This window comes from Saimiri boliviensis, chromosome 14 (genome assembly GCF_048565385.1).
Source record: "Saimiri boliviensis isolate mSaiBol1 chromosome 14, mSaiBol1.pri, whole genome shotgun sequence".
Classification (NCBI taxonomy): Eukaryota; Metazoa; Chordata; class Mammalia; order Primates; family Cebidae; genus Saimiri; species Saimiri boliviensis.
This window is the reverse complement of record NC_133462.1, coordinates 17,214,756-17,237,043: the sequence shown is the minus strand read 5'-3', so window position 1 is coordinate 17,237,043 and position 22,288 is coordinate 17,214,756. Positions and strand designations below refer to the sequence as shown.

Genomic DNA, 22,288 nt, shown 5'->3' with positions numbered 1-22,288 from the left:
CCGGCGGGCGCGCGCGAGCTGGTACGGGATGTTTCCGTCCCCACGGGGCCGCGGGAGGCGGGAGGGGCCGGGTGGAGAGGACGGAATGTGCTGGGGCGCGCGCCCAGGGCGAGCGGGGGCGGGGGCGGGCGCGGGCGCGGGGCGGGGCAGCCTGGGGTAACGGAACTCGTTTCGGGACTTGTGTTCCGGGGGGGCTTCGACGCCTTCAGGATGTTGTGGGGAAGCGGATTTTAGGGTCTCAAGAGTCTAGGATCTCAACATTTAGGAGTCTCAGGTTGAGTCCCCTGGCGCTTTAGACTCTAGAGCCCTGGTGGCTTGGAGTTGCAGGTTTCTGGCCACCCGGGACCCTGGAGCCCAGGAATTACCGGATCTTGGTATTTCCGAACCTTGGAAGCTCGAGGCCTCAGACACCCACCAGGGTTGGCCCCGCGAGGCCAGGGCGTGGGGGTAGTAGGGGCCGCGCGTCTAGGAGGGGCCCCGGGGGAACCGCGTCTTCCGACCATACAAGGCCAGCGGCGTCGGGACCAGCCGCGGGGCCCAGCGCCCCGCGCCCGGAAGCTGCCCTGCGTCAGTGCCTGCGGCTGCCGTCCAGCCTTCGCCCCCCGCTGCCCCTCTTTTCTCTCCTTGACCCCCCTCCTTCCCCCTCCCGCTTCCCTCTTCTCTCCTTCCCCAACGCTCACCCCTCCTCCTCCTCCTCACTTCCTCCTCTGCACCCTCCTGCCCCGCCCTACGCCCTTTGCCTTCAGTTCTTCTCTCCACCCTCCAACTCGTCTCCTCCCTCATTACTCCACTCTCCCACTTTCAGCCTCCCCATCCTACGTCTGTTACCCGCTTTCTCCTCCTTCCTCTTTCCCTTCTCTCCCTTCATCCGTCCTTCCTTCCCTCTCCCCCTCCTCCTCCCAGCCTTAGTCCTCCTCCTCTTCTCTCCCTCTCCAGCCTCTTCCCTCCTCTCCCTTCTCTCTCCCCTCCTCAAGCCTCCCTCCTGTTCTCAGGCCTCCTTGGCCTTCTCCCCTGGCCCACTGACCTTTGGTCTCCTCTTGCAGGAAACTGCCTCCCTTGTGGGAAAGGGCTCAGGCCCTGATAAGTAGAAGAGGGTCAGGCGAGAGGGAGTCAGAACCCCTGCATGCAAGGGCGTAGGAGGGGCAGAGACCAGAGCAGGAGCAAGCAGGCAGAGACATTCTCAGAAACAGAGCCTTGGACACGGAAAGAACAGAAAAGAGACATCGCTGGTCCTTCCTTTAGCCCCATCAGATTCTCTCACCCTTCTGCAAAGAATCCCTCATGTAAGAAAATGGCATCTCCCACCAGCTACCAGGGCTTAGGCCAGACACCCCGGAGTACCTCTTGATACCTTGCTCTCAAACCCACACCCCAGGCCAACAGCGATCCTGTCGGATCCACCTGCAAAATAGATCCACAATCCACCTGCCCCCACCACGCCCCCCACCCTGGTCCTATCCAACAAGGTCTCCCATTTGCATCTTCATAGCAGCCCACCCAGTCTCTGCTCCAGCCTCTGCCCTCAGTCTCCACTTTCCCCACTTCACCGAGAGACAACCAGAGGAAGCCTGTTAGGAGACCTGAGTCAGATCACGTCAAAGTCCTAAGTCCTCCCAAGACAGCCCACACAGTCTGGCACCCATCGCTTACCCTCCCCCTTGACCACTCTGCTGCAGGCACACTGGCCTCCTAGCTGGTCTGCTTCATCCACAGGAGCTTTGCACTAGCTGTTCCCTCTGCCTGAGCACTCCCCTGGTGTTCTCATGGCTCACTCCCCTCCTTCAGGTCTCTGCTCAAAAGTTGCCTGACCTGTGAGATCCTCCCTGACCACTGCTGTTGGCAATCCACACCCCACCTCCAACTACCCATCTTCCCTACCTTGCTGGACTTTTTCCATGACACTTATCATCGTCACCTGACATTCAAATGTTCTCAATTCTTTTGTTTACAGCAATATGCCTCCCCACTAGAATGTCCGGTCCTCAGGGGCAGGGATGTGCCCTCGGGAGGTGGGAGCTAGTGGGAGGTGCCGTTTCCTTACTTTCCTTAGGTGAGGGATTCTTTGGGGAAGGGCAAGAGAATCTGATCCGGCTAAAGGAAGAACGAGTGATGTCTCTTTCTTGTTCTTTCCGTGTCCAAAACTCTTTCTCGAGCCCTGTGACACTCACTGCTGTATTACACACAACTAAAGGGGGCCAGGCACACACTGAATGTTCAGTATTTGTTGAAAAAGCAAGACTCGCCGGGCGCGGTGGCTCAAGCCTGTAATCCCAGCACTTTGGGAGGCCGAGGCGGGTGGATCACGAGGTCGAGAGATCGAGACCATCCTAGTCAACATGGTGAAACCCCGTCTCTACTAAAAGTGCAAAAAATTAGCTGGGCATGGTGGCGCATGCCTGTAATCCCAGCTACTCAGGAGGCTGAGGCAGGAGAATTGCCTGAGCCCAGGAGGCGGAGGTTGCGGTGAGCCGAGATCGCGCCATTGCACTCCAGCCTGGGTAACAAGAGCGAAACTCCGTCTCAAAAAAAAAAAAAAAAAAAAGCAAGACTCAAAACCGGAAAGGAAACATAGGTGGAAAACTCCAAGACCGGTAAATACGTTCATCTGTAAAAGAGGCATTAAAAAGAGACAGAGAGCCGGGCACGGTGGCTCAAGCCTGTAATCCCAGCACTTTGGGAGGCCGAGGCGGGTGGATCACGAGGTCAAGAGATCGAGACCATCCTGGTCAACATGGTGATACCCCGTCTGTACTAAAATACAAAAAATCAGCTGGGCATGGTGGCGCGTGCCTGTAATCCCAGCTACTCAGGAGGCTGAGGCAGGAGAATTGCCTGAACCCAGGAGGCGGAGGTTGCGGTGAGCCGAGATCGCGCCATTGCACTCCAGCCTGGGTAACAAGAGCGAAACTCCGTCTCAAAAAAAAAAAAAAAAAAAAAAAAAAAAGAGAGAGACATGGAAATATGCAGAGGCAGAGCCATATACAGCTTACCCAGGACCCACATCTCCACAGAAGTCAAACTATTTGCAGACTAAATTCCATGCCCAGAGGATCTAATAAGAGAGGATACCCCCACCTGGTGGCTAGGATGGAAACTGTACCTTCCTACAATACAGAGCAAACAAGGGACTGTTAACCAAAAGCCTAGAAGTCTTTTGAGCCCAATAATTCAAAAGATGGAAATGTTCATTCATCTAAGTGATGTAGACGTTTTGGTTGGTTTATAAGATGTATAAGTTTATAAGAACTGATGAGGAAAAAAATTAAAAGTGCGGTGGGGGGGGGACGAAAGAAAAAGAGTGCTCCAGGTGAGGATCGAACTCACAACCTCGGCATTGCTCCGCTTGCACTGTCATATAAGTACCGCGCGCTAACCGATTGCGCCACTGGAGCTCTGGCCGCACCCTTGCGCCGGGGAGTCCTTCAGTCATTCATGGCCACGTGACCTCACCGGACGGCTCCGCCTTGTATTCCATATGCAGATTAAAAAAACTTTTGATTTACCAATAGGACACAGTCCTTCGTCAGTTCCGGATTCTCACGCCTCGCGGCCCTTGCTGTAAAAGGGAAAAGTCCGCGAGGCGTTTGGAATGTAGAGGTGTCGCCTACCCAGAGGACACGCCTCCTCATGAATATTCAGATAAGGGGTTGGCGCCTTAACCCTTCGCTGGCGGGCCGGCCGGAAGGCAGCCCCTCCCCCCCGCAGGCGGGAACAGGATGTGAGCCGGGGCGACAGAGGGGGAGGGGAAGCCCCGGGCGACCGCCCCCCGCCGCACAGCTAGGACCGGACTCTCCCGCCCCAGATGTGGCGCCGCCACCGTCACTCAAGCCCTGTGACACCCAGCTGGGAGCCCGAGGGGTCCAGAGGTTCGGACCCCGGCGTCCAGAATTTCTGCTCGGCATCCTGAGAGACCCCGAAGCCCAGGCCCGGGCGCCCAGGCTGGGGGACTTGGGCCATCCAGGTGCCCAGCGCCCCCTCCTGGAGCCGCCGGGAGCCCTAGACGTCAGCTCGCGGGACCCTGGAGGCCGAGCGCCCCGCACCCCCGTTTCAAGAACTCAGGATCCAGGACCGCAGACTCCCTTCTTGGCTCCGATCCCAAGACCCCGCGTTGGAGGAACTTGAGATTCGGACTTCTAAGCCCCCCATCCAGTTTTGGGCTGCAGCGTCCATCACTTCAAGGGGACCCAGGACTTTGGGAACCCCCCTGTGCTCCCACCTAGAGGGAGTTTCATCCCTGCCCCTAGAGTTAGGGGAACTCCGGAATCCACCTCCCACCCCACAGCCCTACCTAGAAGACTCAGGAATGTGGGTCCCCAGCGCCCCCATCTGAGACTCCAGAGTCGAGGCTCCTAGCATCCCCCACTTAGAACACCGAGAAATTCCGACTGTGGGACCCCACTCTCTGAGAGACCAGATTCTGTTCCTGGAGCCTGAGAGCCCGAAGTTCACGCCCCTGAGTCCTTGCTCCGAACCTCTCCCGGGACCGCGTCGGGGTCGCGCAGGAGCCGGGCTGCCTCGGGCCGGGGCCGGAGGCTCCCCGGGAGGTGAGTGGGAGGCGAGGGGCCCAGGCGGACTGGGGGAGGGAGCGGCGCCGCTGCGGAACAATGAGGGGGCGTGCCGGCGGGGGGCGAGCCGAGGCGCCGGCTGGAGTTGGGGGCTGGAGGGGTGTGGGAAGGCGCTGGGGAGGCTGCGGCTGTGGGGACGGCGGTCGGGGCTCGAGGGGGACCGGCCGGAGGGGGAGTGAGGGCTCCGGGCCAGCGCCCCAGCGCGCACCCCTCGGCGGGGGAGGGAGCCGTCTGCAGGACCCTGGCATCCGGTCCCCCAGCCTCCGCCCTCCCCTGGGACCCCGCCGCCTCCCGCCCACTGCTTTTCCCAGCCCTGCCCCTCGCCCTCGGCTCCAGCCAGAGCCCAAACGTTCCCAGGATCCCTAAGCCTCTGGCCCCAGACAAACGGGACTCGCAGCGTCTGCGCCTCCCGCTCCGCTCACTCTTCTTTGTCTCAGCTTTTCCATCTTTTTCTCCAGGTTCTCTCTCCTTGTCCCCTTCTTTCTGTCACTTTGTGCCTCCCCCATTAGTGATTCCCAGGAGCCCCTCCCTGGAATTAGAACACGCTCCTCATTCCCAGCCCCCATCTGTGAGTTTGGTCGGTGGAGAGGCCCATGGGGTCCTGATAGCCAAGAAGGGGGTCTTTCTACAGGACCCTGCTGGGCCGCTCAGCCATGCCCGAGGGAGCCCAAGGACTGAGCACCTCCAAACCTAGCCCAAGCCTCGGGTGTGGCCGAAGAGGCGAAGTGTGTGACTGTGCCACCGTGTGTGAGACTCGGACAGGTGAGCCCAGAGGCAGGGGCGGAGCCTGTGGGGCATTTATTCCTGGGCAGTGCTGGCAACGCCGAATGATCGAGACAGCTCCAGGCCGACTCGCACTGAGCTCCGAGGCGGGTGGGGGAGGCGGCCGCATCCCCAGGCAATGACAGGGCCAGAGTGGGCATCTCTGGGCAGTGGTAAGGGCTGTGATGGGGGATCCTCCCGTCCTGGAAGTGGGAACATCTCAACTGAGAAATGGAAAATTAGGGGGAAGGAGTTGGGCAAAGACAAGGAAGAGTATTCCACATGCAAGGAACAGCATGTGCAAAGGCCCAGAGGTAAGAAAAGGCTGCATGCAATTGAGTGTCAATGGGATGCAGAGTGTAAGAAGAGGGGTGGCTGTGGGAGGAGAGCTGGCTGGAGGAATTTGTGTTGGCCACATTGCCCAGTGCCCTGGGGATCTAAGGGGTTTGACTTTATCTCGAGGGGCATGAAGGGGTTATATTCACGGGAGTGACACGGTCAGATGGGCAAATTAATAAAGGTCTACCTGGCTGATTCATAGAGGTGGATTAGAGGAATGGAGGCAAGTAGTCCAGAGATGACCCTGATAGGACAGGATGGGACTAGACCAAGGCAGGGCAGTCCGGAGGGAGGAAGGAGCCTGTGGGCGTGCTGTTGGCCAGATTCGGGTGAGGGTGGGGGCTGAATGCATGAAAGGCTGTGGGAGTCGGTGTCGGGGTGGGGGAGATTCCTCTGACCTCCTGTTCCACACCCCAGCAGCTCCTGCAGCCCCTGCCATGGCCTCCCCCCGAGGTTCTGGGAGTTCCACATCCCTGAGCACAGTGGGCTCTGAGGGAGACCCAGCCCCGGGGCCTACCCCAGCCTGCTCAGCCTCCAGGCCAGAGCCCCTTCCAGGGCCCCCCATCCGCCTACATCTCTCTCCGGTGGGGATCCCAGGTTCAGCCAAACCCTCAAGGCTGGAGCGTGTGGCCCGAGAGATCGTGGAGACAGAGCGGGCCTATGTCAGGGACCTCCGCAGCATCGTGGAGGTAAGGCAAGCAGACACGCGAGGGCAGTGGGTACCCAGGCCAGCCCCTTGGCCCTGGTAACCCCAGTCATTCCCGCAGGACTATCTGGGCCCTCTGCTGGATGGCGGGGTCCTGGGGCTGAGCATGGAGCAGGTGGGCACGCTGTTTGCCAACATAGAGGACATCTACGAGTTCAGCAGGTCAGGGGCAGGTGGGACAGGTGGGGGGAGGGCATTGACTGGTTGGAAGGTCTATTATTTCCTAACCCAAATCTTGGAGCTTCATAATGTTCTGTCCAGGCTGCTACGTGGGGTTGTGACATTGGGCAGGGATCAGGGATCATGACTGGGAGTGAGGACCCAGAGTGAGGGAGGGCCATAGGAGATGGGAGTCAGAGGATCCAGATGAAGCCCAAACACTGTGACAGGGTTCCAGCATCAGGACGAGGTCTTGAGGCTGTGTCAGGTCTGAGCTCACGATGAATCCAAGAATTACGAGGGGCCTGAAGGCCGGGACAGCGTGAGCATGCGTGTGACCCCCTAAGCCTGATTTGCCTGGGACTTTTCCAGCTTTAGTACTGAAAGCCTTCATCCTAGGAAACTGCTTGATCCCGGACAAACCAGGATGGTCACTGTGGTAAGGAGGACGCTGGGGTCTGAGGATCGTGACACTTTCAAGTGCCTTGATGAGGTCTCAGGATTATAGCAGGATCTTAAGATCATCCTAGTTCTTTGAGTCATGACATGACACCCCTAGGCTCATCCCAGCGGTGACACCAGTTCAAGCTGGAGAATGAGAACCTGTCCAGGGACAAAGTCTAAGCATGTCCCATGTAGCCCTCAGAGGACCCTTCCTCCAGATGCGACATCCCCTTAGGAGATGCTGGCAGTCAACAAGCCCCCAGCCTCAGCAGACTGCTGGGGCGTCGGCCCCTTGGAGGCCTCCCGTGGTGGGGTTCATGGAGACAGGCGGTTCTTCACCCTCCCCTGTCTTCCGTAGTGAGCTCCTAGAGGACTTGGAGAACACCAGCAGCGCCGGGGGCATTGCCCAGTGCTTCGTGCAGCGGGTGAGTGGAGGGGTGGGGGGCCTTGGTAGAGGGGGGAGAGCAAGCTTGGGCTAGGCTGGAAGGGGGGTCCTGGGAAGCTGGGACCTGGGGTCTCCCTGACTCCCATGTCACCCGCAGAGCGAGGATTTTGACATCTACACATTGTACTGCATGAACTACCCGAGGTGAGGGGCAGGAGCCCCTGCCGGGCCTCAGGCCGTGCCCACAAGCTGATGTGCCAGTCACCCTCCCTCTACCCCCCGACCCATCCAGCACCGACCCCTGCCAGGCTGTGACAGTAACTGACCTTTCCCTCACTGCCCCACCCCCTGTCAGACCCCTACCCTTCCCAAACCCTGGCCCCTCCCAACCCCTCTTGGCCCCGCCCACTGGAACTGACAACCCCCACTAACCTGTGCTGTGCCCCCAGCTCCCTGGCCCTACTCCGGGAGCTGTCCTTGTCTCCGCCAGCAGCCGTTTGGCTGCAGGAGCGCCAGGCCCAGCTTCGCCACTCGCTGCCCCTGCAGAGCTTCCTACTGAAACCCGTCCAGCGAATCCTCAAGTACCATCTGCTGCTGCAGGTCGGCTGGGGCCCCCAGAGCCGGGGGAGGGCGGGAAGGGTGGGGAGCCGGGGGCCTGGGAGGGCGAGGTCCCGTCCCTTGACCACCTGTTGGTGCATCTGGAGGGTGGACCCCCCGGCCATGAGTTGGGCAAGGCCTGAGGTATCCTCTGACTTTGTACCAAGCTGTGCACCTGGGCAGGGATCCAGTCCCTAGAGACTGGGCCAGTGGGCCGGGTGCAGTGGATCACACCTGTAATCCCAGCATTTTTTTTTTTTTTTTTTTTTCTTGAGACGGAGTTTCGCTCTTGTTACCCAGGCTGGAGTGCAATGGTGCAATCTCGGCTCACCGCAACCTCCGCCTCCTGGGCTCAGGCAATTCTCCTGCCTCAGCCTCCTGAGTAGCTGGGATTACAGGCACGCGCCACCACGCCCAGCTAGTATTTTTTGTGTTTTTTTAGTAGAGACAGGGTTTCACTATGTTGACCAGGATGGTCTCGATCTCTCGACCTCGTGATCCACCCGCCTCAGCCTCCCAAAGTGCTGGGATTACAGGCTTGAGCCACCGCGCCCGGCAATCCCAGCATTTTGAGAGGCTGAGGTGGGAAGATCACTTGAGCCCATTATTTCAAGACTAGGCCGGGCAACATAGCAAAACCTCACCTCTATTAAAAAAAAGGTCAAAATTAGCCGGGCACGGTGGCTTACAACTGCAGTCCCAGCTAATCGGAGGCTGAGGTGGGAGGATTGTTTGAGCCCAGGAGTTGGAGGCTGTGGTGAGATGTGATTGTGCCACTGCACTCCAGCCTGGGACGGAGCAAGGCCCTGTCTCCAAAAAAAAATAATAGAAAGGAAAGAAAGTGGGCCAGTGTTTGGTGTGGGGTCTTGCTGGCAGTGGCGCCTGGCACCAGGTCATTCTACTTCCTCTCTCTGCCTGTTTGTCTTTCTCCATCTCTGCCCCTACCTATTTTTTTTTTTTTTTTTTTTTTTCTGAGAGAGAGTTTCGCTCTTTTTGCCCAGGCTGGAGTGCAATGGCACAATCTCAGCTCACTGCAACCTCCACATTCCTGGTTCAAACCATTCTCCAGCCTCAGCCTCCCGAGTAGCTGGGAGTACAGGCTCCCACCACCATGCCCAGCCTTTTTTTTTTTTTTTTTTTTTTTGTATTTTTAGTAGAGACGGGGTTTCACCATGTTGGCCAGGCTGGTCTCAAACTCCTGGCCTCAGGTGATCCGCCTGCCTCAGCCTCCCAAAGTGCTGGGATGACAGGCTTGAGCTGCCACGCCCGGCCTTTGCCCCACCTTTATAGTGCTCCATCTCCCGTTACTCTCATTCTCTTTCTCCTTCTCTGTTCCTCTTATCCCTGCGTACCTGGTGGCTGCCTGGCAGGAACTAGGGAAGCACTGGGCGGAGGGCCCAGGAGCCGGGGGCCGAGAGATGGTGGAGGAAGCTATCGTGTCCATGACAGCGGTTGCCTGGTACATCAATGACATGAAGCGCAAACAGGAGCACGCAGCGCGCCTCCAGGTGGCCCCAGGGCGGGCTGGGCTGGCTGGAAGAGGGAGTGGGCAAGGGGGTTTTGGGGATGGTGGGGGGGATCAGTGCCACAAAGGTAGCCTTAGAGAGTTGGCTGAGACACAGCATGGCCCTGTTGCTAACTTCCCTGTTTTGGTGTGTGTGTGGCATCTAACTATGCTCGTCTTTGTGCCCCGCGCACCTGGCGGGGTCCTGGCAGGAAGTGCAGCGGCGACTGGGTGGCTGGACCGGCCCGGAGCTCAGTGCTTTTGGGGAGTTGGTGCTGGAGGGCTCATTCCGAGGAGGTGGAGGGGGCGGCCCCCGGCTACGAGGGGGTGAGCGGCTGCTCTTCCTGTTCTCTCGGATGCTGCTGGTGGCCAAGCGCAGGGGGCTGGAGTACACCTACAAAGGCCACATCTTTGTGAGTTTGGGGATGGGGTGGGGCTAGAACACTACCTACAAAGTATATCCCACATACTTGTACCCGTGTGCCCAACAGCGTGGGCCAGGGTACCCTGCCACATTTTCTTGTGTTTGAGAATGGAATCCAAGGGAGTCTTGCTTTCTACTGTATAGAATGAAAGCGGCCCCACTTAAGAAAAAAAGGAAGAAGGCTGGGCGTGGTGGCTCACACCTGTAATCCCAGCACTTTGGGAGGTCAAGATGGGTGGATCACTTGAGGTCAGGAGTTCGAGACCAACATAAGCAACATGTTGAAACTCCATCTCTACTAAAAATACAAAAATTAGCCAAGTATGGTGGCCAGTGCCTGTACTCCCAGCTACTGGGGAGGCTGAGACAGAAGAATTGCTTGAACCTGGGAGGCGGAGGTTGCGTTGAGCTGAGATTGCGCCGCTGCACTCCATCCTGGGTAACAGAGCGTGACAATGTCTCAAAAAACAAACAAACAAACAAACAAACAAAAGGGAGAGGAAACCCACCACACAGCCTTGTAGGACGCATCTTCCCAGGGAGTAGGATCCGGATATGCATCCAAGGCTATCTGTACAAGGGGAATCGCTGAGCCCAAGGTCTCTGAGCTTGCTGCTCCTCTCTCCTTCCAGTGCTGCAATCTGAGCGTGAGCGAGAGTCCCCGAGACCCTCTGGGGTTCAAGGTGTCTGATCTGACCATTCCCAAGCACAGACACCTGCTCCAGGTGAGCACGTAGTGAGGCCAGGCTGGTAGGGATGCCCCCAGCCTGAAGACCTCACGCCTGGCCCCCTTACTCTACTCCAACCCACCCGCAGGCCAAGAACCAAGAAGAGAAGAGGCTGTGGATTCACTGTCTCCAGCGCCTCTTCTTTGAGAACCACCCCGCCTCCATCCCTGCCAAGGTACACCTCCTGCCACAGCCGGGGGCCCTCCGAGTTGCTGGAGATCCCCTCCCCCAATGGTTCTAGGAGAACCCCCCCCACCCAGCCAGTGCCAGAGCAGTCAGTCTCTTATAATGTGATCACTGAAAGTGCAGAATCCCAGCCGGGCGTGGTGGCTCATGCCTGTAATCCAGCACTTTGGGAGGCCGAGCCAGGTGGAGCACCTGAGGTCAGCAGTTCTAGACCAGCCTGACCAACACGGAGAAACGCCATCTCTACTAAAAATGCAAAATTAGCGAGGCGTGGTGGCGCATGCCTGTCATCTTAGCTACTCGGGAGGCTGAGGCAGGTTAATCGCTTGAACCTGGGAGGCGGAGGTTGTGATGAGCCGAGCTCACGCTACTGCACTCCAGCCTGGGCGGCCAGAGTGAAACTCCATTATAAAAAAAAGAAAAAAAAAAAAAAAAAGTGAAGAATTCCTGCTTCTTGGGTTTGAATCTAAGTTCTACCATGTCCCTGCTTTCTGACCGTGGGCAAGTAACTTAACCTCTCTGAGCCTTAACTTCTCACCTAGAGGAATGATAACACCTTCATCCTAGGGTTGTGGTGATGATTCACGGTCGCCAGCCACGTCATGGGCCTGACCAGTAGGAGCAGCCATCAGTTTGGCTGTGGGGGCTCATGCCTGTAATCCCAGTGCTTCGAGGGGGTGATGTGGGAGGATCACTTGAGCCCAGGAGTTAAAAACCAGCTTGGGCAACATAGTGAGACCCTGTCTCTAAAAAACATTTTTAAATTGGCTGGGGTGGGGCATGGTGGCTCACACCTGTAACCTCAGCACTTCAAGAGGCTGAGGCAGATGGATCACCTGAGGTCAGCAGTTCGAGACCAGCCTGGCCAACATGGTGAAACCCCATCTCTACTAAAAACACAAAAAATTAGCCAGGGATGGTAGCCAGCACCTGTAATCCCAGCTATTCAGGAGGCTGAGGCAAGAGAATCGCTTGAACCCGGGAGACAGAGGTTCCAGTGAGCCGAGTCCCGCCTTTGCAGCCTTTGCCCTCTAGTCTTGGCAACAAGAGCAAAAACTCCATCTCAAAAAAAAAAAAAAAAAAATTAGCCGGGTGCGTGCCTGTAATCCCAGCTACTAAGGAGGCTGAGGTGGGAGGATCGCTTGAGCCCAGGAGTTCCGGGCTGTAGTGCGCTATGCTGATCGGGTGTCCGCACTAAGTTCAGCATCAATATGGTGACCTCCTGGGAGTGGGGGACCACCAGGTTGCCTAAGGAGGGGTGAACTGGGCCAGGTTGGAAACAGCAGGTAAAAACTCCCATGCCGATCAGTAGTGGGATCGCGCCTGTGAATAGCCACTGCACTCCAGCCTGGGCAACATAGCGAGACCCCGTCTCTTTTTTTTTTTGAGACGGAGTTTCGCTCTTGTTACCCAGGCTGGAGTGCAATGGCACAATCTCGGCTCACCGCAACCTCCGCCTCCTGGGTTCAGGCAATTCTCCTGCCTCAGCCTCCTGAGTAGCTGGGATTACAGGCACGTGCCACCATGCCCAGCTAATTTTTTGTATTTTTCTAGTAGAGACGGGGTTTCACCATGTTGACCAAGATGGTCTCGATCTCTTGACCTCGTGATCCACCTGCCTCGGCCTCCCAAAGTGCTGGGATTACAGGCGTGAGCCACCACGCCCGGCCAACCCCGTCTCTTAAAAAAAAAAAAAAAAAAACTTAGTTGGATGTGGTGTTACACATCTGAAATCCCACCTACTCAGGAGAGTGAGGTAGGAGGATCACCTGAACCCGGGAAGTGGAGGCTGCATGAGCTACGATTGCACCACTGCACTCCAACCCGGCTGGTAGAGTGAGATCTCCAAAAAGGAAAAAAAGCACCCATTAATGGACATGATACGGTGCTTAAAGCATCTTCCCTGTGCTGCTCCAAGACCAACCCACCTCAGCCCTCATCCTCCTGTCTTTCAGGCAAAGCAAGTTCTCCTTGAAAACAGCCTGCACTGTGAGTTGGGGCCTTGGGTTGGGAGGGTGTGGAAGTAGAGGAATTACATGCAAGAAAAAGTTGGCTGTTAGCCCCAAAACTCTCCCCCCAGGTGCCCCCAAAAGTAAGCCTACCCCAGAGCCCCTGACACCCCCACTTGGGTCTCCTCGACCTCGAGATGCTAGAAGTTTCACCCCTGGACGAAGGAATACAGGTAAAAGAGGTGGATGCCCAAGTCCCGGCCCTTAGCCCCCACTTCCCTAGGACCTCAGAGCGGGGCTCACACAGGGCTCTGGCCCTCCCTCCCACAGCTTCATCTCCTGGGCCCTCTGTGATTCGCCGAGGCCGCAGGCAGTCTGGTGAGCACTCACCCCTAAAGGTGATCCAGGCATCAGGGTGGGAGCTGGACTCCTGACATCACTGTGTCCTCCCCACAAAGCCGGTGAAGGACCCTTATGTCATGTTCCCACAGAACGGTCAGTGACTGCCCCGGCTCGGCCTGCTCCATCCCTGTCTGTCTCCTGGCAGGATGCCTAGAGTGGGTGGGGGAAGGGTGGTCGCTTCACCTCATCAGTTACAGGGGATCGCTCTTCCCTTACCATCTCACTAACGCTTTTCTCTCTCTCATCTCTCCATCCTCAGCTAAGCCTGGATTCAAGGTAAGACATATCTTGAAATAGGGTCTGGACACCTTGAATTCAGGGTCTGATAGAGAAGGGAGCTTGAGTTCCAAAGTCCTAGGTCTGAAGGAGAAGGGGATTGGGGCCAGACAGAGTAGCTCATGCCTGTAAACTCATTACTTTGGGAGGCCAAGGCAGGAGGATTGCTTGAGCCCAGGACTTTGAGACCAGCCTGGGCAACATGGCAAAACCCCATCTCTATAAAAAGTACAAAAAAATGGCCAGGCACAGTGGGTCATGTCTGTAATCCCAGCACTTGGGAGGCCCCGAGGCAGGTGGATCACTTGAGGTCAGGAGTTTGCGACCAGCCTGGCCAACACGGAGAAACCCCATCTCTACTAAAAATACAAAAACTAGCCGCACTTTGTAGCAGGCGCCTGTAGTCCCAGCCACTCGGGAGGCTGAGGCAGGAGAATCGCTCGAATCCGGGAGGCAGAAGTTGCAGTAAGTAGAGATAGTGCCACTGCACGCCAGGCTGGGTGACAGAGTGAGACTTAGTCTCACACACACACACACACACACACACACACACACACACACACGCAAGAAGGGGATTGGGACCAGGGGTGCAGTGGGTCACCCCTGTAATCCCAGCAGTTTGGGGGTCCGAGGTGGGTGGATCATGAGGTCAGAAGTTGAAGACCAGCCTGACCAAGATGGTGAAACCCCGTCTCTACTAAAAATTAGCCAGGCATGGTAGTGGGCACCTGTAATGCCAGCTACTCTGGAGGCTGAGGCAGAGAATTGCTTGAATCTAGGAGGCGGAAGTTGCAGTGAGCCGAGATTGCGCCACTGCACTCCAGCCTGGGCAACAGAGCGAGACTCCATCTCAAAATAAAAAGAAGAGAATTGGGGCTCGGGTTCCTCCCTGTGAGGGAAGAGTCTCAGCCCTTGCCTTCCGCTGCTTTCCCTCCTCCCAGCATGCTGGCAGCGAAGGGGAGCTCTACCCCTCAGAATCTCAGCCACCAGTTTCAGGCTCTGGATCCCCTGAGGACCTGGAGGATGCTGGGCCCCCAACGCTGGACCCCTGTGGGACCTCAATCACTGAAGAAATCCTGGACCTGCTGAATCAGAGAGGCCTTCAAGATCCAGGGGTGAGCTGGCTATCCCATTGTGGTGCCCTTGGGGCTCTGGATGTGGGTGCACAGACCAGGGACCAGGTAGGCCAGCCCATGCTGATACCTTTTTTTTTTTTTTTTTTTTCAATTTTATTTGCGATGGAGTCTTGCTCTGTTACCCAGGCTGGAGTGCAGTGGCATAATCTCAGCTCACTGCAACTTCTGTCTCCCAGGTTCAAGCGATTCTCTTGCCTCAGCCTCCCAAGTAGCTGGGACTACAGGCGCCTGCCACCACACCCAGCTAATTTTTGTATTTTTAGTAGAGACCAGGGTTTCTCCACGTTGGTCAGACTGGTCTCAAACTCCTGACCTCAGGTGATCTACCTGCCTCAGCTTCCCAGAGTGCTAAGATTATAGGCATGAGCCACTGCGCCTGGCCACCGTGCTGATATATTTGGCCTCTTCTGTGCCCACTATAGCCATCAGCCCATGATATTCCCAAGTTCCCTGGAGACTCCCAGGTGCCTGGTGACAGCGAAAGCCTCACATTCCAAGCCCTGCCCAGCCGGGACTCTTCAGAAGAGGAGGAGGAGGAAGGGCTGGAGATGGATGAACGGGGAACTTCCCCACTCCACGTCCTGGAAGGGCTCGAAAGTTCCAGTGCAGCTGAAATGCCCAACATTCCCGGCCTTCCCAAAATTCCTGACGTGCCCAACCTCCCTGAAATTCCCAGCCACCGTGAAATTCCCGAAGGTCCCTGCCTTCCTAGTCTGTCTGACATTCCCAGTGTTTTTGAGATGCCCTGCCTTCCAGCCATACCTGGTGTCCCCGACAGCCCCGGTCTTTCCAGCACTCCCACCCTCCCCTGTGACTCCTGGCTCCAGGGGCCTCTGCAGGAACCAGCTGAGGCTCCAGCCACCAGAAGAGGACTGTTCCCTGGAAGCAATCCTGGGAAACTGGGAGAGCCCTCCTCAGGATGCAAGGCAGGGCCAGAGGAGGATGAAGAAGGGGTATCATTCCCAGACTTCCAGCCTCAGGATGTCACCCAACATCAGGGATTCCCAGATGAGCTGGCATTCCGCTCTTGCTCAGAAATCCGGAGCGCCTGGCAGGCATTGGAGCAGGGGCAGCTGGCCCGGCCAGGCTTCCCAGAGCCACTGCTGATCCTGGAAGATTCAGATCTGGGTGGAGACAGCGGGAAGGCAGGAGCCCCGAGTTCGGAAAGGACAGCGTCGCGAGTGCGAGAGCTGGCCCGGCTTTACAGCGAACGGATCCAGCAGATGCAGCGGGCGGAGACTCGGGCATCAGCCAACGCCCCCCGCCGCCGGCCTCGGGTTCTGGCCCAACCCCAGCCATCCCCCTGCCTGCCCCAGGAGCAGGTGGAGCCAGGTGAGGTTCGGGTACGTGGGTGGCAGAGGTGGTCCCGGCTGGGGTAGTGGTCCTGACTTGATGCTCTTTTTGCATTCAGGGCCCCTGGCTGCCTTTGGACACGTGCTGGTGTGTGAGCTGGCCTTCCCGCTGACGTGTGCCCAGGAGTCTGTCCCCCTGGGCCCTGCTGCCTGGGTTCAGGCTGCCACGCCTTTGTCGAAGCAGGGAGGCAGCCCGAATGGCCAGGTTCTACAGGTTCCCAGTTCACCTAAGCAAGACCATCTGGGCATCCGCGTTTCAGCTGCTACCCTTTTGCCTGAGCAAGGAGGTTCCCGGCACATCCAGGCTCCAGCCGCCACACCTTTGCCCAAGCAAGAAGTCCCTCCACACCTCCAGGTGCCGGCTCTTACAGCTTTCCCTGATCAAGGCCACCCAGAAATGCAAGTTCCAGCCACCACTCCTTTGCCTGAGCATAGAAGCCACATGGATATACCAGCTCCATCCACTGCCTTTTGTCCTGAGCAAGGACCCCACGTGGACATCCATGTCCCCACCACTCCAACTTTGCCCAAGGAGATTTGTTCTGATTTCACAGTTTCAGCCACCACTCCTGTGCCCAAGCAAGAAGGCCACTTAGACAGTGGGAACCCAGCCAATATCCCACTAACGACGCAAGGAGGTTCCAGGGAAGTTCAGGGCCCAGATCCTGTCTGCAGTCAAGACATCCAGCCTTTGCCTTTGTGTGGAAGCAGCCTGGACCACCAGCGCCCAGGGAACACCCCACCACCCTTGCCGTGTGACCCCCCAGACATTCAGACTCCAGGTACCTCACCTTTGCCTGCACGTGGAAGCCACCTGGACCATCAGACCCCAGCCGATGCCCCTTCGTCTTTGTCCCAGGACCTCCCAGACACTCAGCTTCCAGCTCTCCCACCTTTGCCCCTGCCACAAGGCCTCACAGACATCTGGGTTCCAGGTGTCCCGACTTTGCCCAAGGAGGGAGGCCTCCCAGACAGCCAGGCTCCAGTGGCTACACCTCTACCTAAGGAGCCAAGCCTTACAGACACACAGGTCCAAAAACTCACACCTTTGTTGGAGCAGAAGAGCCTCACAGATGCCCATGTTCCAGCTGCCACCCCTATACCTGAGAGAGGAGGCTCTCAAGACATTCAGGGGCTGTTACCCACCCCAGTTCAGACCACCATGGTTTTGTCCAAACCAGGAGGCCCCTCAGCCTCTCATGTTGCCAGGTTGGAGTCTTCAGACTTGACCCCACCTCATAGTCCCCCACTGTCCAGCCGTCGGCTCCTGGGCCCCAGCGCAGCTGCCCTCTCCAGATACCTGGCAGCCTCATATATCAGCCAGAGCCTGGCTCGGCGGCAGGGACCTGGGGGTGAGGCCCCTGCAGCCTCCCGGGGCTCCTGGTCCTCCTCTGCCCCCACATCACGGGCATCTTCACCGCCCCCCCAGCCCCAGCCACCACCTCCCCCAGCCAGGCGACTCAGCTATGCCACGACGGTCAGCATCCATGTGGGTGGGGGTGGGCGGCTGCGGCCAGCCAAGGCCCAGGTCCGTTTGAACCACCCCGCTCTCTTGACCTCCACACAGGAATCTATCGGCCTTCGCAGGGCCCAGGGGGCTCCTGATGCCCCCTTCCACCTGTGAGCCAGGATATGAAGCTTTCCCAAAAGCAAGGACTTCAGCCACATGCCACAGACTCTCAGATTTTGACCCAGAAGCCCAGACGCTGAACGCAGGCCTCAAAACTGCTGCAGCTTTTCAGCTCCTGGTATCTGCGTCAGAGAATGGCCCTTCTTGCCTTGATCCACAGGGATGGGAAGGGGATGTCATTAATACTGATTATTTCATGCGATGATGTGCATTTTCCCATTCTGGAGGTGGTGCGGGGTGACAAGACGACGATTGGGAAGGTCTGACGCAGAACCAATCAGTGGTTCGGAACACTTGGGGAATCTCCGACTCCTTTGAGAATTATTAGAAAATGGTCCCAACATAATTTGGCCTGTGATTTCAGTGAGTGTATAAACTGCTTGATGCCCATCCAGGAAAGCCAAGTTAAGAAGTAGACCCCTAGAAACCCATTCCCTTGGCAATTTAGGCAGTTCACGTCTCCCACCATCATCCATTCATCTCACCCCCCCTGCCCTCTCCCCACCTAGCCATCCAGCCATCTTTCCACCTATGCATCCAGCTATTTATCTAGCCTTCCTCTCCATCTACCCATCTTCCAATCCATCTCACCTGTCTGCCTCACTTATCCAACTGTCTGCCCTATTCACCCATCCATCTCTTTATCATCCTTCCTTCATTTGGCATCTCATCCCTCCATCCATTTATCCATCACCGCACTTAACCATCTTCTCCGTCCAGCGCTCTCCGTGAATCCGTCCATCTCTCCCTCCATATTTCCATCTTTGCCCATTCATCTGCTCATTTTGTCATCCATACATACCAGCCATCTCTCAGTCTATCAACACACCCATCCCTCCCTCACTGGATTCTTCTGGGACTTGGAGACAATTCCATCCTGACAGGGGAGATCAATTTCAGAGCTCTGGCATAAGTCTGTCCAACATTTCCCTTGGCACCCTCCCCACCAATTCCTCATGAATATCCCAATTCTTGTGTCCACCCACATACATCAGATCCCTTCACTCCTCCCCCCAAGTTTGCAGCCTCTACAATTCATCCACATGCTCCCTCCCCCAGCAAAATAATTCAGGTCATGGAGACAAAAGGCTTTTATGTGACATTCTGTCTGCCCCTTGTTCCAGCAGTGGTATGCTCAGTGAGTGGCACAATTTAAGCAATTTCTTTGGTGATATTAGCTGCTTTCATCAAATATCAAATACTTAACCTCTTGTGCTGCTTACTTTCCTTTTTTTTTTTTTTTTTTTTGAAACAAGAGTCTCACTCTGTCTCCCAGGCTGGAGTGCAGTGGCATGATCTCCACTCACAAAAACTTGCACCTCCTGGGTTTAGGGTTCAAGTGATTCTCCTGTCTCAGCCCCCTGAGTAACTGGGATTACAGGCAGCCGCCACCATACCCAGCTAATTTTTATACTTTTAGTAGAGATGGGGTTTCACCGTGTTGGCCAGGCTGGTCTCGAACTCCTGACCTCGTGATCCACCCACCTCGGCCTCCCAAAGTACTGGGATTACAGGCGTGAGCCACCGCACCCCGCCACCTCTTGTGCTTTAGCACATTATTTAAACTCCCTTGGGATTCTCTGAAGCACCCTGGTGTCCTGGCTATTAATTCAAGTGCCATCTTTACCCTCCCTCTGAGCCAGTTTTCTCATTTACAAAATGACAACAGTACCTGCCTCCTGGGATTATTGAGAAGATTTAGGGAGCATATCTTCCCACTTTCCAAATAGGTTTGAAACCCTGACTTGCTAAGGAGCATCATTCAAAATCACAGGATCTAGTCCCAACCTATTGAATCCGGACCGCAGGGCAGGAGGAGCCTGAGAATCTGATTTTTTTTTTTTCTTTTTGAGACAGTTTCACTTTTTTTTTTTTTTTTTTTTTTTAATACGGGGTTTCGCCATGTTGGTCAGGCTGGTCTTGAACTCCTGACCTCAGGTGATTCGCCCACCTTGGCCTCCAAAGTGCTTGGATTACAGGTGTAAGCCACCACGCCCGGCCTTTTTTTTTTTTTTTTTTTTTTAAGAGACAGGGTCTCCCTATATTGCCCAGGCTGGAGTGCAGTGGGTATTCACAGGCACGATCCCACTACTGATCAGCAAGGGAGTTTTGACCTGTTCCGTTTCCGACCTGGGCTACTTCACCCCTCCTTAGACAACCTGGTGGTCCCCCACTGCCGAGAGATCACCATATTGATGCCGAACTCAGTGCAGACACCCAGTTGGCATAGCGCACTACAGCCCAGAACTCCTGGGCTCAAGAGATCCTCCCACCTCAGCCTCCTGAGTGGCTGGAACTACAGGCACACACCACCATGCGCAGTGACAGAGTTTCGCTCTTTCACCCAGGCTGAGTGCAGTGGCGTGATCTTGGCTCATTGTAACCTCCACCTCCTGGGTTCAAGCCATTCTCATGCCTCAGCTTCCAGACGTAGCTGGGATTACAGGTGTGCACCACCATGCCCAGCTAATTTTAGTAAAGATGAGGTTTTGCCATGCAGGTCAGGCTAGTCTCGGACTCCTGACCTCAAGTGATCTGGCCACCTTGGCCTCCCAAAGTGCTGGGATTACAGGTGTGAGTCATCATTCATTCCTGACTGGGAATCTGAATTTTTTTTTCTTTTTTTTGGTGGGGGGGATACAGAGTTTAGCTCTTCTCACCCAGGCTGGACTGCAATGGCGTGATCTTGGCTCACTACAACCTCCACATCCCAGGTTCAAGCAATTCTCCTGCTCAGCTTCCTTACAGGTGCCCACCCCCCCACCCCCAGCTAATTTTTGTATTTTTAGTACAGACTCGGTTTTACCATGTTAGCTAGGCTGGTCTTGAACTCCTGACCTCAGGTGATCCACCCACCTTGGCCTCCCAAAGTGCTAGGATTACAGACGTGAGCCACCGAGCCCAGCTGAACATGTTTTTTAATCCTCAGTCTAAAGGTGAGGAAACTGAGGCAGGCACAGAGAGGCTAAGGGATTTGCCTAGTCACACAGCTAGGAAGGTACAGCACTGAGACTCAAATCCACACAGCCTGGCTCAAGTCTACTATTAAATTTGCCTGTCCTGGTCAGGTGGTGGCTCCACCTGTAATCCCAACACTTTGGGAGGCCGAGGCAGGTGGATCGCTTTAGGTGAGGAATTTGAGACCAGCCTGGCCAACATGGTGAAAACCCATCTCTACTAAAAATACAAAATATAAGCTGTGCACGGTGGCAGGCACCTGTAATCCCAGCTATTCCGGAGGCTGAGGCAGGAGAAGCACTTGAACCCAAGGAGGAGGTTGCAGTGAGTGGAGATCACCCACTGCATTCCAGCCTAGGAAATGAGCAAAACTCCATCTGAAAAAAATACAATACATAAATAAAAGTGCGTGTCCTGTGCCAGGTGCTGTTCTTGCCAGTGGGGATGCAAGAGAGAACACTGCCTTGCCCTCATGAGGCTTGTGGCCTGGTGCTGTGCATGCCCCAAGATTCTGATAATTAGCTGAGTACAGTGGCCAGCGCAAGGCCTGGCTCAATAAATGCTAGCTGCTGGCTTCTGCTCACTTACTGTTTATTGACTGGCTACTGTCCGCCAGGGCCGGGACTGCGTCCAGGGGGCCCCCATCGTGGCGGAGGTGAACTCCTCACCCTGGAGTGATCCACTCCACTGCAGCCTCCCCAAGGTCAGGACCGAAGCCGGCGCTCCCCTCCTCCGCCCCAGCTGCACATTCCCAGCTGAAGGAAAGTTCTCAGCCTGGCCTGGGCTCCCAGCCGCGTCGGAATTCCCGGTATTCGAGGAGGCAGGGAGAGAGAAGAGGCCCGTCCACTCCAAAGCCTGGAGCTGGAAAGGAGAGGTGAGCCCCCCTTTCCTGTCCAGATGTGTCCCAGCTGTGCCACTTGGAAAGAGCCAGGAGCCTCAATAAGGGGGTCTCTGCACCCCCTGAGAAAACCATGGGCTCCAGGCCTGCCTCTGCACCTACTCCTGGTGTCTGTGAATTCCATTCCTCCCTCCCGCCCAACTCCTACTGCTGCTTCGCGGCCCCAGCTCAGGAATACCTTTCCTGCCGGCCTCCCTTGGTTCGGAGCCCAGTCCTCTTCGGAGCTGCAGCTAAATCAGGCTCTGAAAGGATAAGGGTGGTGCCTGATATCCTCTCCGGGACATTTACGTTAATGCCAGCTAAACCCAGTTAACCCGAGTTAACTGGCTGCAATGCAAAACTTGGTGAGCTGTAGAACATTATTTTGCCACTAGGGTAGCTTTCCCATCCTGTGTCACCAACTTCACAGGGATGTGGATACCACCACCAACTTCCTACTAGATGCTCAGTGAACCCCACTCCTTTTATTTATTTATTTATTTATTTTTGAGGAGTCGTCTTGCTCGGTCACCCAGGCTGGAGTGCAGTGGTACGATCTTGGCTCAGTGAAACCTCTGCCTCTGGGGTTTGAGCAATTCTGCTGTCTCAGCCTCCTGAGTAGCTGGCACTATAGGCACACACTGCCACCTTCGGCTAATATTTGTATTTTTAGTAGAGATGGGGTTTCACCATATTGGTCAGGCTGGTCTCGAACTCCTGACCTCAGGTGATTCACCCATCTCGGCCTCCCAAAGGGCTGGGATTACAGGCCTGAGCCACCGGGACTGGCCCCATCCTCAGCATTTAAGAGCAGGGCTTCCCTATTGGCTGTAGAGAACTAGGAAGCAGAGATCACTGTATTCTTTAATTAAGTTTACTAGCTTCATATGAGTCATTAGCCACCTCACA

General features: G+C 56.1%; 1 protein-coding gene and 1 non-coding gene across 6 annotated transcripts; one reads left to right on the top strand and one right to left on the bottom strand.

Moving 5' to 3' along the window:
* Positions 1-53: 53 nt before the first annotated feature.
* PLEKHG2 (pleckstrin homology and RhoGEF domain containing G2) lies at positions 54-18,789 on the top strand. Of its 5 annotated transcripts, XM_074386373.1 has the most exons (19): positions 54-4,544; positions 5,197-5,327; positions 6,087-6,355; positions 6,434-6,534; positions 7,334-7,400; positions 7,518-7,564; positions 7,810-7,960; positions 9,328-9,465; positions 9,674-9,874; positions 10,518-10,610; positions 10,702-10,788; positions 12,755-12,788; positions 12,880-12,981; positions 13,079-13,126; positions 13,205-13,243; positions 13,410-13,426; positions 14,368-14,541; positions 14,985-15,894; positions 15,974-17,625. In XM_074386373.1, the coding sequence occupies exons 2-19, from the start codon at positions 5,219-5,221 to the stop codon at positions 17,536-17,538; spliced, it is 4,152 nt and encodes a 1,383-aa protein (XP_074242474.1). In that variant the 5' UTR covers positions 54-4,544; positions 5,197-5,218; the 3' UTR covers positions 17,539-17,625. The 5 variants fall into 5 exon arrangements, with proteins under 5 accessions (XP_074242474.1, XP_074242473.1, XP_010329274.2 ...); XM_074386372.1 differs by lacking the exon at positions 13,205-13,243 and having other exon boundaries at positions 6,264-6,355; positions 15,974-18,789; XM_010330972.3 differs by lacking the exon at positions 13,205-13,243 and having other exon boundaries at positions 15,974-18,789.
* TRNAI-UAU (transfer RNA isoleucine (anticodon UAU)) lies at positions 3,300-3,392 on the bottom strand. The gene is given in 2 exon segments: positions 3,300-3,335; positions 3,355-3,392. It is a non-coding gene; the product is annotated as a tRNA-Ile (tRNA).
* Positions 18,790-22,288: the final 3,499 nt, after the last annotated feature.

What these genes read in the sequence shown, in the direction of transcription:
- PLEKHG2 (XM_074386373.1), top strand. Translation starts at nt 5,219, where the DNA reads ATGCCCGAGGGAGCCCAAGGACTGAGCACCTCCAAACCTAGCCCAAGC. An exon ending in CCTACAAAGGCCACATCTTT is followed by an intron (nt 9,875 to 10,517) that starts GTGAGTTTGGGG and finishes CTCTCCTTCCAG; the next exon opens with TGCTGCAATCTGAGCGTGAG. An exon ending in CCTTGAAAACAGCCTGCACT is followed by an intron (nt 12,789 to 12,879) that starts GTGAGTTGGGGC and finishes CTCTCCCCCCAG; the next exon opens with GTGCCCCCAAAAGTAAGCCT.